The following is a 14674-nucleotide window of genomic DNA, read 5'->3' on the forward strand; positions in this document are numbered from 1 at the left end:
TGTAGTTGAGAAGTTGGTATTGTGGTAATTATTCATATTAGATAAAATTATTAAGAAATTGTCAAAAACACAGATTTTATTGAAATTTAGAATGAGCGGTTTCGGTTGTTACACCATTATCAATCTCTGATAAACTGCTGTTTATCAATCTCTTTTTATCAGAGATTGACAATGTTATAACAGCCGAAACCGGTCTTTCTAAATTTCAATAAAATCTGTGGTGTTTGACAATTTTTCAGTATTTTTATTTATTATTTAATTTAAAGTCCATTTGGATTATAATTTGCAAAAAGTGACGAAAGGAGAGGATAAATTTATTGAAATTGTCATATCAAGAATCAATGAAACGTGATTTCAACATTCAAGTCGATTTATTTGTAAAACATTTTATTTCGTTAAATCAAGATGAAAGACAACTTTTTGGTAACAACATCAGTTGAGAGATAAATAATGAGCACGAATAATATTCAAATTAATATGTTTCGTGGTTAAGTTCTTGAAAAAGTATACAAGTATACACTTTGATTTATATTCGACTTTAAATTGGTAAATTAACAGAAAAATCTGTATAATTATCTTTCATGATGTATTTTTCTAATTGTATAGCTACGGTACTATAACAGATTTAAGAGGAGAAAAGTGTTTCTGTTTTTCAATAAAGAATTATCCTGTTGGATTTCGTGTATTTTCAATGAATGAATCTTGAAAATTGTCAACCTCAATCATTATCTATGATGATAATTTATTTGAAAAAAGTAATTGGCTAGTCTCAATTTATTGAGAGCTGCCAGAAGTTTCAGAAGCATTGAATATGATGTGATGAAACAATAATAAAAAACATTAACAGTAACAATCATTAGGAATGCCGTAATATTTATATTGTCAATTCTTCTTCAATACTATTAGATCTGGCTATAGGTCCTTTTCCTAGAACTGAAGTCGGATCCCAATGTTTCAATCCATTCTGTGAATGATACTTCTCGCAGATTTCCTGAAAATTATCAACAAATATCCAATTAAGTGTAAATGAAGTTTAAAAATCAATGCAAGTAAATCCTGTTTAAAAGTATTGCAAGAATCCAAAATCTGGTTCAGCTAATCTCGTATTCATAATATATTTATAATTTTTGTGAATATCAGATTAAAAAACCGATCTTAAATTACAATGTGCACACCCTAGACAATCAAAGTATGTAGTGTGTGATAGAATTATATTTTTATAGAAGGGCTGTGATTTTGTATTTTTTCTTAAAGAATTAAATTTTGTGCGGAATAAGGAGGTACTGCGTGGAGTAGGAGAGGAAAGAAATATCATGTCAGTGATAAGGAAACGGAAGCGGAATTGACTGGGACACTTGCTGAGGCATGGCGGCCTCCTTGTGACGGCAATGGAGGGAGGGAGGGCGCTGGGGTGGAGGAGAGTGAAGATGGTGGATGATGTCAGAGAGGAGGGAGAATGCTCCATGCTGAAGAGAATAGCACAGGACAGAGAGGAATGGAGAAGGAGGAATCATGTATGGACCTGTCCAAGGGCAGAATACTGATTATGATGATGATGATGATGATGATGATGATGATTATTCTTAATCAAATTCAGTGTGCTGGATACAGAACACATGGAAGTAGACAATTAGAGTGATCAAACTTGCTGAAGAATAAAGAGCTGTGGAAAATAATTTCAAAGGTAGTTGGATCAATTTGCTAACGAAATGTTTGGAAGATTCCAAATTCATCAAGTAAGTTGAAATGTCGTAAACATCATGTATTCATTCCATTAACAAGGAGTGATTCTTGAAATAATGTGAATAAACAAATGTGTTGGCAATATCAGAAGTATCTTACCTTTAATCTCATGCCCAAGAATACAGCTCGCTCCCTTCGCTTTATCATATAATCTGTTGGCAATAACCAACGATGTTCAAAGCATTCCTCAGCCGACGGTCGTTTACTGAAATTATAAGAAATATAATAACATTATAAAAAATATATAACTAGCTAATCATTCGAAACACGCCGAAAATGACATGCTCTATTTATTAACTTGTTTTATTCTGATTTGCTTGTTTCATAGCATTCACAAGTTGTATTGGTTGCAAATACCACATAACTACTGCATTAATAAGTTCTCTTCTCAGTAGCAATTTGATTAATAAGATTCTCTGAATAATGTTGATAATAATAATAACGAGTGTCCTCTGGTTGGCTCAAGTCTGGTGTCAGGTTTTCAGGTTGTACCTTATCCATTTCAGGGTCATTTCATTTTACATGAATTATCGACTGCTTTTGGGCAGCCGGGACCGACGGTTAACTTGTCCATCCGAAACACGAGGGTGGCTGAAATAAGTAAACTCTTCATTTGTAGAGCTTTAATCAAATAAAATTGAACATGACTTTCTACTAGTAACGGATCAACAACATTTGATATTTATGAATGAATCAATGACAACGAAAACATATGGTTTATCATATCATTCTACCCGGCTAGATTTTCGTGTTATCTTAGGGGCAAGATGACGGAGCGACACAGTGGACTCTTGTCCATCAGGGCGACGAATGTGAGCATACTCTGGGTTTGCCTCAATCAATTCAACTTCTTCTACTGATGAATCTTGCTTTGAATTTCGGTTCATTTTCTTCAGCCAAACTGGTCCTGGGCTCATTAGCCAAGATGGTAATGACTGTCCATTTGTTGAGGATCTCATGTGTAGGAACATTCGTTCATGAGGGGTGCAATTTGTTGTAGTACACAAAAGAGATCGAATAGAGTGAAGTGCATCAGGCAACACTTCCTCCCATCGATTTGAATCAAGTCCTCGTGATCTTAGAGCTAGTGTTATTGCTTTCCATATAATTCCATTATATCGCTCTACTCTCTAAATACCATTCCCTCTCGGATTGTAAGGCGTTGATCCACTAGTTGCTATCCCTTTTGAGCCAAGAAAGCTCTTCAACTCAGTTGACATGAAGGATGTTCCTCTGTCTGTGTGAATATAGCTTGGAAGGCCAAACATTGATATTAATGAGACCAGGCAATTTATGACTGTTCTCGCAGTCATGTCTGGACAAGGAAATACAAAAGGGAATCTTGAGTACTCATCAACCATCACCAGTAGGTATTTATTTCTTGTTTTTGATTGTACGGGTCCTGTGAAGTCCATATTAATTCGTTCAAAAGGTTTTGTTGCCTTTATGAGATTTCCTTTTGTCTTCATATACTGTGGTTTTATTTCAGAGCAAATTGCACAATTGGAGCAAATTTTCCTTACATCATCTACAGTATAGGGGAGATTTTTCATTCTGAGCCAGTGGTAGAAACGAGTTACACCAGGGTGACAAAGTTCATCATGGTATTTTGCCAAAGCTGAGTTCAATGTTGAACAACCAGCTGTAATACATATACGAGAGAGTGCATCAGCTGGTGCATTTTCTTTTCCAGGTCTGTAGACTATGTTGAATTTGTATTCAGATAATTCTAGGCGCCACCTTTGTATCTTTTCATTTTTTATTTTTCTATTGTGTTGAGTGCCAAACATGAATGTGACTGATTTTTGGTCAGTGATCAAAGTGAATTGTTTTCGTAGTAAATAGTGTCTCCATTTTCTTATAGACTCCACAATGGCATAGGCTTCTTTCTCAACAGCTGAATGCCTGGTTTCACTTTGGGACAAAGTTCGTGAGAAAAAGGCTACTGGTCGAGAATTTTGTGTTAATGTTGCACCAATTGCAAAATCTGATGCATCTGTCTCAATTATGAATGGTACATTTTCATCAACAAAGAGCAGTACCGCGGAAGCAATTTCATTTTTCAACAATTCCAAAGTTTCCATCTGATCTTGAGATAGAGGGAATTTCTGTATGTGGACAAGGGGGTGAATCTTTTGAGAAAAGTTTTTAATCCATCGGGAGTAATGAGCCAGTAATCCCATGAGTCGTTTCATTTCTTTAGCATTTCTTGGGGGTGGAAAGTTCATGAGTGGTGCAAGGCGTTCTGGGTCAGGTTTAATTTCTCCATGTTTTATCTCATACCCAAGGAACTTCAATGATTTTTTTGAAAATTTACATTTTTCTTCATTTATAGTCAAGCCATACAATTCAATTACTTGTTGAAATTTCTTAAGATTTCTGTCATGTTCTTCTTGATCTGAACCGCAAATGACAACATCATCCAAATAGGCAAAGCAGTCGTTCAAATTCTCTCTTTCTATAAGTCCGTTGGAAGGCAGCTACTCCATTGGTTACTCCGAATGGTATTCGTTTGAACTGATAAAGTTTTCGGCCTACTTTAAAGGCAGTGTAATGTCGTTCATTCTCAAGAATCGGTATTTGATGGTAAGCTGACTTGAAATCTACAGTACTAAAAATGTTGTACTTGGCAATTGTGTTTACAAGATCTTCGATCAATGGGAGAGGGTATGCGTCTAAATTTGTGAATTTATTAATAGTCTGTGAATAGTCTATGACCATTCGTTTCTTCTGTCCATTGGTTACAATGAAAGGCTGGGCACGCCAACTGGACTGGCTTTCCTCAATTATTCCTTCTGTAAGGAGGCGATTGACCTCATTCTTCATGAATTCATAGTCATCTTGTGGGTGTCTTCTGGATCGGGTAGTTATTGGGTGGCAATCGGGAGTCAAGTCATTGAAAAGGGAACATGGTTTAATCATGGCCTCCACCAAGAGGCAATCTTTCAAGGGTGGTGTGGTTGTAGAATTATTATCTATTACAAGAGGCTGTTTATTACCATTGAATGCTAAACTTATTATAGAGTGATTCATCAAAAAATCGTGACCAAGTATCACATTGCAACAGCATTCTTTTAATACCAAGAGTTTAATATTGTTGTATTCATTTCCTTTGTACACAATATTGCTATAAACACATGCTTTTGTAGCGGTGTTATGTTGAACAGATGCAAATCTTATAAAACAAGAATCTGATGCAGTTTTAAATTTATTTGTTTTTGCAAATTTTTCATCAATAAAACTGGCAACACTTCCGGTATCAATAAGAGCTGGTGTATTTATTCCATTCACCGAAACAATAATTGTAGCTTTAGAAAGATTACTGGCTATACCAGCTGCAGTAATAGTTGACGTAGTTAGTTTTTCTTTGAGCGTTTTACTTTTACACACATGGGAAAAGTGTCCAATTCGGGAACATTTATGACAAGTCTTTCCTATTGCAGGACATTCTTGAGAATTTGAGTGTTTTTTATATCCGCAACGTTGGCATTGAACGGATTTCTCTACAATTGCCTGTCGATTTTGGGTTACAGCATTAACATCTGAGAAAGATTCACTCAAGCTTATGTTTTTATTTTCTTCAACAGAGTTTGTATAACAAGTACTTTTAAAGGAGTCGGCATATGTTTTGCGGATTCAAGAACACGTGCTTGGGAAACGGTTTCTTGTAGACTCAAATCTCCTTGTTGAAAAAGTTTCTCTTTAATTTCAATAGAACATAACCCTGAAACAAGAGCATCTCTAATATGCTCGTTTTTGTTTTCTTCGGCTGACACTCTAGTGAAGTTACATGATAAGCTTAATCTTTTTAGTTCAGAATAGTAGTGATCAATGGACTCACCTATTTGTTGTTTTGCATTAGCAAGGCAGTATCGTGCATAAATTTCGTTCTTTGGTTTAACGAACATATCTTCCAACATGGATATAGTTTCTTCATATGAAGTATAGCTTTCCACAATTTCGTATAAAGCAGGTGATAAGAAGTTTACCAATATTTTCATTTTGTCTTTGGTTGTCGTTCCTTCTAAGAAATTTTCGAACGTCTTTTTCCAATGTTTCCACTCTCTCTCTGCCGTAGGCGAATCTGGGTCGATAGATAATTCCTTTGGCTTGAGAAACTTGTCAATATGTGATTCCATCTTATCTTCTTCGTAGTTACGGTTTTCAATCGTTTTTGTCTTTTTCTTTGTCGGCATTTTATTTGATTAAATTGAAATAAGTAAACTCTTCATTTGTAGAGCTTTAATCAAATAAAATTGAACATGACTTTCTACTAGTAACGGATCAACAACATTTGATATTTATGAATGAATCAATGACAACGAAAACATATGGTTTATCATATCAGTGGCCTTTCAAAAATATGTTGCATTTGAACCCGGGTCTATGGTTTACTAAGCCAGTATCTAAACCTCATGACTATGGCCAATCATACTAGATTGATGTTTATGTTTATACTTTTTTATCTCAATAAAATATTGCTGATGAAAATGATTGATGCTTCTAGTCACATTCAAAAGAAAAATCATTTCATGGTGAATACTAATCAATCAATAAGTAGATTGATAACTTCAAGCTGGATTCCACACCACAATGTACTGTGAAAATACATGGTGTCCCACGAAATGTGTAACAGCCGAAGACAATAATATATTCTACATGAAATTTGAAATAAAAAATATCCATCAAAATTTCCTAAATCGACCTTAGTTTTCGAGATATGTAGATTTTTCGATATTTTTGAAAAACTACATCATCTAGAAAACTATAAGTCGAAATCTAATTTCAAGGATATGGTTGAAAAGAGTAAGAAATCTCAAATAAAATTAATATAAATCCAATACAGTTTTTTCGTTTGTTTAACGTACTTGAACTTTTTATGAGCACTCAAAGATGAGAAAATTACATTCGTCAAGTCCAAAGCCAAATTTCCAACAGTTTAAAAGTTCAAAACTGTTAAACTATTGTATGAATTCTATTGGAAATGATGATTATAAAACATTTCTTCACAACACTAGATTGCTGTTCCGTCTACAAATTATACATAACATTATCAATGAGGAATCGGAGAAAGATAGCACTTGCAAAATGCAGTTTGTATTATGAAAGTCTGATGCATACGTTGTACATCAGAAACGTAACTGAAAACAAAGAGCGCGAGCAGAGCAAGAGTCGAAAAATATCACATAATTCAAGTGTTTTGCTTAGTACACACAAATTCTACTATTGCAAACAATATTTCATTCACCCACTAGTATGCACAGCTTCTAAATTGGCTACCACTCAAAGTACCATGTCCTATTGTTTTCAAATTAAAACAATGGCCTATTTATATTATAACGGTCTACAATAAGGCTGTTCACTAGAATAAACAATATTATCTGGCGTTATGCAGTTACAGGGATGTCTGTCTTGTAGATATAATTGTAAGGGATGACTTATCATCCCTAAATGTACTATGGAGGTGGGGGTTTTCAAATGTTAGGGTAACTTACATTTGTATTTTTTATAGGCCTATTTCTCGAAACTATACATCACAGAGGAGCGACAGCATGATACACCATGTATATTGTATTAAAAACTACCTATTATATTTCAATGATAATTTTTATTTGTAAAAATATTTATTGTATTTGGCAAAAATAAAAAATTGCCGAAGACTGGAAATATACTAGTTATTTGAAAAATTTGGAGAAATTTCAATTAATTTACAAGGATAGAACCCGGTTAAATTTTAACCGTGATTAGTTTCACAAGAACCAATCAGAGAAGGCTTTCCTGAAAAGATGGCTTCTCTGGTTCTCGTGGAATTAATCACGATTAAAATTTAACCGGTTTTTCTGCAACCGTCATTAAGTGTTTAATTTTGTAGAAAGTCAAGGTGTTTTAAATTGAAAAATAAAGATCATAGTTCGTTTTGAACTATTTTTTACAACACTACGGTCAAATAGTGTCGTTGAAAATACTTCAAAAATGAATTATTAACTAACAGTTTGTCATGGAAGGTGAATCGTGAAGATCATAATAAAGATACAATTAAACATCAATTATTGTTATAACGTTAGTTAGTACGTTAATTTACCTCGGAGATCGTTTAAAGATGAGCATGAGAAACCTTGTAGCTTCTTGGGTGAGTTCCTTGTAGAGATGTTCGAATCTGTATCTTACAAAATTGATATTCTGTTTTGTCTCTTCGTTGGTGGCTCCCACAAATGGCGAATTTCCAGATAACAGAATGTAAGTGATGACTCCCAGAGACCAGATGTCTGATGTGGGGAACGCAGGCTCGTCACATAATACTTCCGGTGCTAGAAGTTTTAATAATATCCATATTACACATTGAAAATATGTGCGAATCACAATTCTTCGATTACCTACTTAAAATGTAGTGGAGGAAAATCTTGAAAATAAGTAGAATTCAAGTTCAATTTTCTAGACATACGATACGCTTATAATTATGTTTAACAAGTTTTTAGCACGTTTATGCTGATGTTAATTTTCGCTATATTGTTCATATCCAGTTTATCCATTTATCCATTGTGTATGAGGCCTGTTTTTATAAACTTCCTTCAAGGTAACTCTTCAGACACTAAATCGGATGCCATTAAGCGCTATGTTTTCCTAAGAAAGCGGTACCGTTATTTAGCGGCCGTAACGTGGCGGTGGGTGAGGTCACTGAAATGTTGGCTATATAATTCACATGGGCCCATATGAATAAAACCAGAGCAAATGCTCATGAGCAAGAGCATGGAGCATAAGGTTTTGCTCATGAGCAAAAGGTAGAAGCAAAAGCATTTGCTCATTTTTATATGAATAAGCTTTACCTTATACTCTTACCTTATGCTCTTACCTTATGCTCCTGAACTCTGGAGCAAATGCTCACGTATTTCAAAGATTTTTCATTAGCTGATTCGCTTTTGTAGCCTTACTTTGTTTTTATAGCTTACGGAAGCGCTAAATATGCAAGTAGGGTGCACCGCTTGTGTTTGCGTCGGCTGCTCTGTTTTCTATTTATGAATAGAGTTTTAGGTTAGTTGAGTTTATAAAATTATGAAATAATAGCGTGAAAAGAATGGCATCTCTATAATAATCTTCAGCATTTTCTTATAATATATAAATAGCCTTCTTATAATCGTCTACACTCTCATCTTATTAAATGCCTATTTCCTATTTTGTGATGGCTATCTTTATAACAGGTAACATCTTTTGTATTTATTCTTTTGTAGGGATAATGGTGATATATATCATGGTTGAATCTAAAAAGAGATTTATAGTTCTCAACTATTGGTTGTGATCGTATCTAGAACAGTTTCCTCATACGAACTAGTTGAGCCATTTTACAATGAGCAAAAGGTGATAAGCTGCTCTAGACTAGACTCACCTTTTTTGAAGCATTTGCTTCAAAAGTTGAGAAAATGCTCTAGTTTATTCATACAATTTTGAGCAAAAGCTTTTACTTTTGAGCAAATGCTCAAACTATTTTTTTGATGAGCTTGAGCAAAAGGTTTTGCTCACGTTTATTCATAGAAAATGAAGCAAATGCTCCATATTTTAGAAGTATAAGCAAATGCTCAACTTTATTCATATGGCCCATGGTGTTGGCTTCTTCAAGCAAGCTAGTGATAACCGTGACGCACAATAATGGAGCCGTTATTTTTGAGTCGACCGTCATAGCGGGGACAAGCATTCTTGGAACATTTTTCTGTGGTAGCGGTGAGAATTTGGATTCGATTCAAAATTAGTGCAAATATGAATTGAAGCACTAAAGACGACGAAATTGTTATTTGTTCTGTAAAAAGTAATGAATGTTTGTATAATGAGAAGAGCAGAGACTACAAACAAGCCCACCTGAAATACACTGGAATAGCCCTGGAATACACTGTGGAATACTTGAAAATTCGTGTTTCAACAGATGGTTCAGAAGGAGTAGGGCTATCAGCATCCAATGAGAGACGGGTCATTCAACTATTCCAGTCCTTGAACATTATTCTATTATATTTCACGCTCTTTCAAACGATTATGTTCTTCAGATAACTCTTTTTATCTTCCAAATAAATGAACAGTGCTTTCTCTATGTCTGTGTCGTTCTGCAACATAATCAACACCGTCTTCCAAGTTTACATGTATGCTTACCGCTTTAACGGCCGCTATATTACGTCCACTGTACAACGGAATATTTCGGCCGCTAAATAACGGCACCGCTTTTTTAGGAAACCATAGCTTAACGTTTTATCTATAAAACCCTCGAGATATCAAAAATCCTCAAGATAACTAAATACGCAGAGAGCAGTGAACTAAATTAAAACCGTAGGCCTGAACTGGACGTTCCCTTATGAGAATCCACACAAAAAGTCCATACGAATTCACTTTTTTCATAAATTTGGAAATATGGGTTGAGTCGCCTGAATAAGGCCACAAAAAGGTACAATTGTGTGGGTTTTCTAGGAAGTGAAACCTCATCCAGGAGATTCGTAGATGAATAAATACTGTTGAAGTTCAGGAGACTCGTAGATGAATAAAATACTGTTGAAGTTCAGGAGATTCGTAGATGAATGAATACCGTACTTTTAAAGTTCAATAAGCAGTATTAGGAATGGATGGTAGATAAATTGTGATATGATAGTAGATTGTAGATAGGAATATATTACGATAACAAAGTAATTTTTTAGAATATTCAAGAGTCAAAATTAGCCTGCCATGACATCTTAGCTAAGAATCAAGCACAAAAAATGTTCAATAATTCTAACCACATACTAATATTATACTCAAATGGATGGGGAACCATTATAACTTACAAGTGAATTCAAGAGATCCAGTTTTCTGTACAATAGTTCCCAACTTGCTGACTTGTTGCGCAGAGCCGAAGTCGACGAGTTTGACTTGAATGCTGCGCACGGAAGCCATCACTATGTTGCTCGGCTGCACGTCCAGGTGGCACAAGCCTCGCCAGTGCAAGTACTGCAGTGCATCCAAAATCTATGCAAACATCAATTAATTGAATTATATATTCATTGAATACAGCGAACAAATACAATTGTCACAAAATATTGCTGATATAATATATATTACTATCTATATTGCTCATATAATATTGCTGATTGTTTTTGTTGGAAAATATTTGCTCTACGTTGTTAAAGGCTTTTCTCAAAACAATAACAACTAAGGTAGGTAGTGTTGCGATAATAATTGCAAATTATCATGCTGGAGAAGATAAACCATTCTTTATAACCAGTAAACGTAAAATATCGGGGGACCGAGCTTCGTTCTGGAGTACTAAAGTATAGAAAATTTATAACTAAAGAGGAAGAATCCTACTATATCGTGGGACCGAGTTTTGCTCGAGTACAAAAGCATAGACAATGTATAACGAAAAAGGAAATTATAATAAATTTATAGTTAATAATTAGAATAATATACTAGGCTTGTTACAATATTTGTTAATATACTATGTACTGTTTATATTTATTTTAGCTCGGTCTCCCTACATTAACATTGGGCCATATGAATAAAGTTGAGCATTTGCTTATACTTCTAAAATATGGAGCATTTGCTTTATTTTCTATGAATAAACGTGAGCAAAACCTTTTGCTCATGCTAAAAAAATAGTTTGAGCATTTGCTCAAAAGTAAAAGCTTTTATGGATAGGGAACAGAGCAGACGACCAAACACAAGCGGTGTCTATATCTTGCATATAGCGCTTACGTGGGCTATAAAAACAAACTAAGGCCACAAAGGTGAATCAGCTAATGAATCTTTAGAACACGTGAGCATTTGCACCAGAGTTCAGGAGCATAAGGTAAGAGTATAAGGTAAAGCTTATTCATATAAAAATGAGAAAATGCTTATGCTTCTACCTTATGCTCCATGCTCATGAGCATGCTCTGGTTTTATTCATATGGCCCAATATCTAGGTCCCCCTACAGTACCAACAGAGAGTATAACCATAGTTATATGGTAGTTATTGTAGGTCCTGATATAGACCTCTTCCAATCTGAATAGAGATTAATTTTTTGCTGGATAATATTTCTCGTGAGATCAACAGATTGAATGCAATAGTTCAACAGCTGAGGCATTATTTTGTCTCACTCCCACACACGCACTCGCTCGCTCACTTCCATTATCGACAGAGGACGAAATTATCAGCTGTTTTTCCAAGGATGAATTATCCTATTAATGTCCTTCAGCGAGTTATCCAAGAAATGAGACCTAGTTCAAACGAATTTTTATATCATAAACCTACTTTGTTCCAAATTTCGTGAAAATCGTTAGAGCCGTTATCAAGGATCAGGTGACATACAGACATATAAACAGAAATTGCTCCCTTAATTTTATAGGATAGGATAAATTTCGCCGCAGTCCTTGTAATAATCCAATGCTATAAGGCTATAGTCCGGGCGCAATGTACGAAAATAGCACTCCTAAATCAAATTTGGGTAACAACCGTGGAAGATGTCTCAAGTTTTTCGTTAGGAATAGTATAATGAGAAACACAATAATAATTTGTCGAAATCACAGACAAACACCTCAAAAACAAGATGGTCGCCAACATTTTCAGGATTCTCTTTAATCGCTTGTTTTTTCGATAACCCACCAACATATTCCACCATCTATTACACGAAAATATTCGAAAAACTTTCTGCAACAATTTTAATCTCCTGAATTTTCCTTCTAAAACACATATTTACTTGATTATAGCCTCCCAAAACTCTACAAGGATTGTTTATTGTACTAAGATCGTTCTTACTTGAGTAGTAACCGCTAGTAACTGAGTATCCTCTTCCATAGACAGAGTAAGATACGAATTTAGATAGCAGGTCGAGGGAAAAATATTATGGTAAGCTTAACTCAGTTCAGCAGGAATTGGAAAATCTGTTCATATTATTTTAAACTTTTCGATAATAAATATTTGAAATTGATTCAAGAACAATCAAGTTTACCTGAGAAACAGCAGTAGCTACCATTTGTTCAGTGTATTCATGCTTACTAGCCAGATAGGTCAATATATCAGCGCCCTGAAGCTTTTCTTGAATAAAGACAGCTCCTGTTGAATCTGATGGCCTAAAATAGAAAAATATTATAGGATCGGATGTTTCTCAATAACAGTCGAGATCATTTGAAATAGAATGAAAAGAGATTACACCTAATAGTTGAGTTGATGAATGAATTTCACGCTCAGGCCTTTACAGGTTGTATCTCCTCTCTCCTCAACTGTAGGCCTATACTCGTATTTGTTTATGTTTTTAATGCATGTCATCAAGAACAGAATGCAATATTTTAAAATGAAATTTTGGAGAAATTGAGGATTAAATCAATAATATCATAATCATACGCTTTTGGGTAGGATATATCAAGATAAGAGTTTTTCATGATGATGCCCAGATTTTTCATGAATTTGCAATAGGGAATGCAATTACCATCCCCTGAATCTCTCTTAAATCTGTGGCGCCCTCTAAATTGCACAAACAAGTGGTGTCCTGCCTCCTAACAATCATAACATTTTTCCTGATATAGTATTGATAACTGAGTTACAAAAAATACACAATCTTAGAAATACTGAATGGTAATAGTTGAAACGTATAAAAATTTGGAATTATGTAGTTTCTAAAAGTAGGCAAGTCACGTCATATTATTTTGATGTCGTTATAGTCAATTAACAACAGAAAAGAGATCTATTCAAAAATTTGGCAAGAGCCCACTCTGATGGAGCCCATCACATAGCAACCTTAAATCAATCGAAATCAACTACATTTTTTTAAATTGCAGTCATACTTACAAGAATGCTTCGAATAGGCAAGCTATCCTTTCATGCCTCAACGAACGGAGTGCTTCAAACTCTTGCATCACTTTCTCTTTGTTTTCGGGACTGCAGTCCAGTATTTTGCCTACAACAACTTCCTCAGTTTCCTTATTGAAGCCTTTCACCACAAAAGAGAATTGTCCCCTGCAAAATAAAGCATGAGATACAAGGTCCATTCCATTGCCAGATACAAAATGTGAGACAGTAATTAACATATTGAAGTATATTTTTTCAAGGCATGACATTTAAAAAATATTATGGACCACATATTCAATATGATATAAAATTATAATAAGATGGACCACAGTACAGTGTAATTGAACTTAAAGAAAGCAGGACTAATGTTTCAAAGATTTTTCTAATGCGGATGATGCCCACATGATATTTTAGCTAGTGTGTAGGTAATGAGTAGTTGGTGAATGATTTTCTGAGATAATCAAATGTGCCTACAGCAGGATTCAACCTGGCCCACGACCAGGTAGCGGTAGCAGACTGAATGGTGCAACGCCATAAGCTACGTACAGATATACGCGCCTCCAACCCGCTCCGCGCAAGCTCCGCCCTCGTTCTACCATCGCTCTGCAATCGTTCCGCCCCCGATCTGCAGTCGCACCGATCATGAACGTTACGGGAGATGTTAGCTCTTCTCGCGTTCCACTCTTGCTCCCCGGTCGATCATCAATCGCTCTGCTCGAGTGACGTTCGATTGCGGAGCAGAGCGAAAGTCTGTACGCACCTTTAGACGTATGGCTTTCCTGGCCGGCAAATTATAGCACTGTAATGATTCATTTTGATTTACCCCAAGATCACGTATTATAAATTTAAATGCTGGGTTGCCCCAAGCGTGGTCACTCTGCATTCAGGATCAGCAGAATACTAAGTAGGACCAGCTGACAGATTGATCTCGGCTGGTTCCACTCAGCAAAATAATTATTCTTCATAATTTATTCTAATCTACGCCACCAGATAAGTCATTCAATAAGTAGTATTATCTAGCTGAAGATCAAACACAGAGCTTCTATTCAAATAGAAGGTTGAACAGATGTTCAATAGATTAATTTCTTATTAGATTTGTGAGCTCTGAGAGCCACATCATATTTCATAAAAGTAATACTAATTTCAAAAAAAAAGTTC

General features: G+C 35.1%; 1 protein-coding gene across 1 annotated transcript in view; it reads right to left on the minus strand.

Annotated features, from left to right (window-relative positions):
- Positions 1–355: 355 nt before the first annotated feature.
- The window catches only part of LOC111047862 (obscurin), a 210177-nt gene continuing 195858 nt past the window's right edge, over positions 356–14674 (minus strand). Inside the window, 6 exon segments of the mRNA XM_039420189.1 lie at positions 356–991; positions 1843–1948; positions 7826–8051; positions 10539–10719; positions 12681–12801; positions 13517–13684. Coding sequence (XP_039276123.1) covers positions 875–991; positions 1843–1948; positions 7826–8051; positions 10539–10719; positions 12681–12801; positions 13517–13684 — 919 coding nt within the window. The 3' untranslated portion in view covers positions 356–874.

This window comes from Nilaparvata lugens, chromosome 2 (genome assembly GCF_014356525.2).
Source record: "Nilaparvata lugens isolate BPH chromosome 2, ASM1435652v1, whole genome shotgun sequence".
NCBI classification, from domain to species: domain Eukaryota; kingdom Metazoa; phylum Arthropoda; class Insecta; order Hemiptera; family Delphacidae; genus Nilaparvata; species Nilaparvata lugens.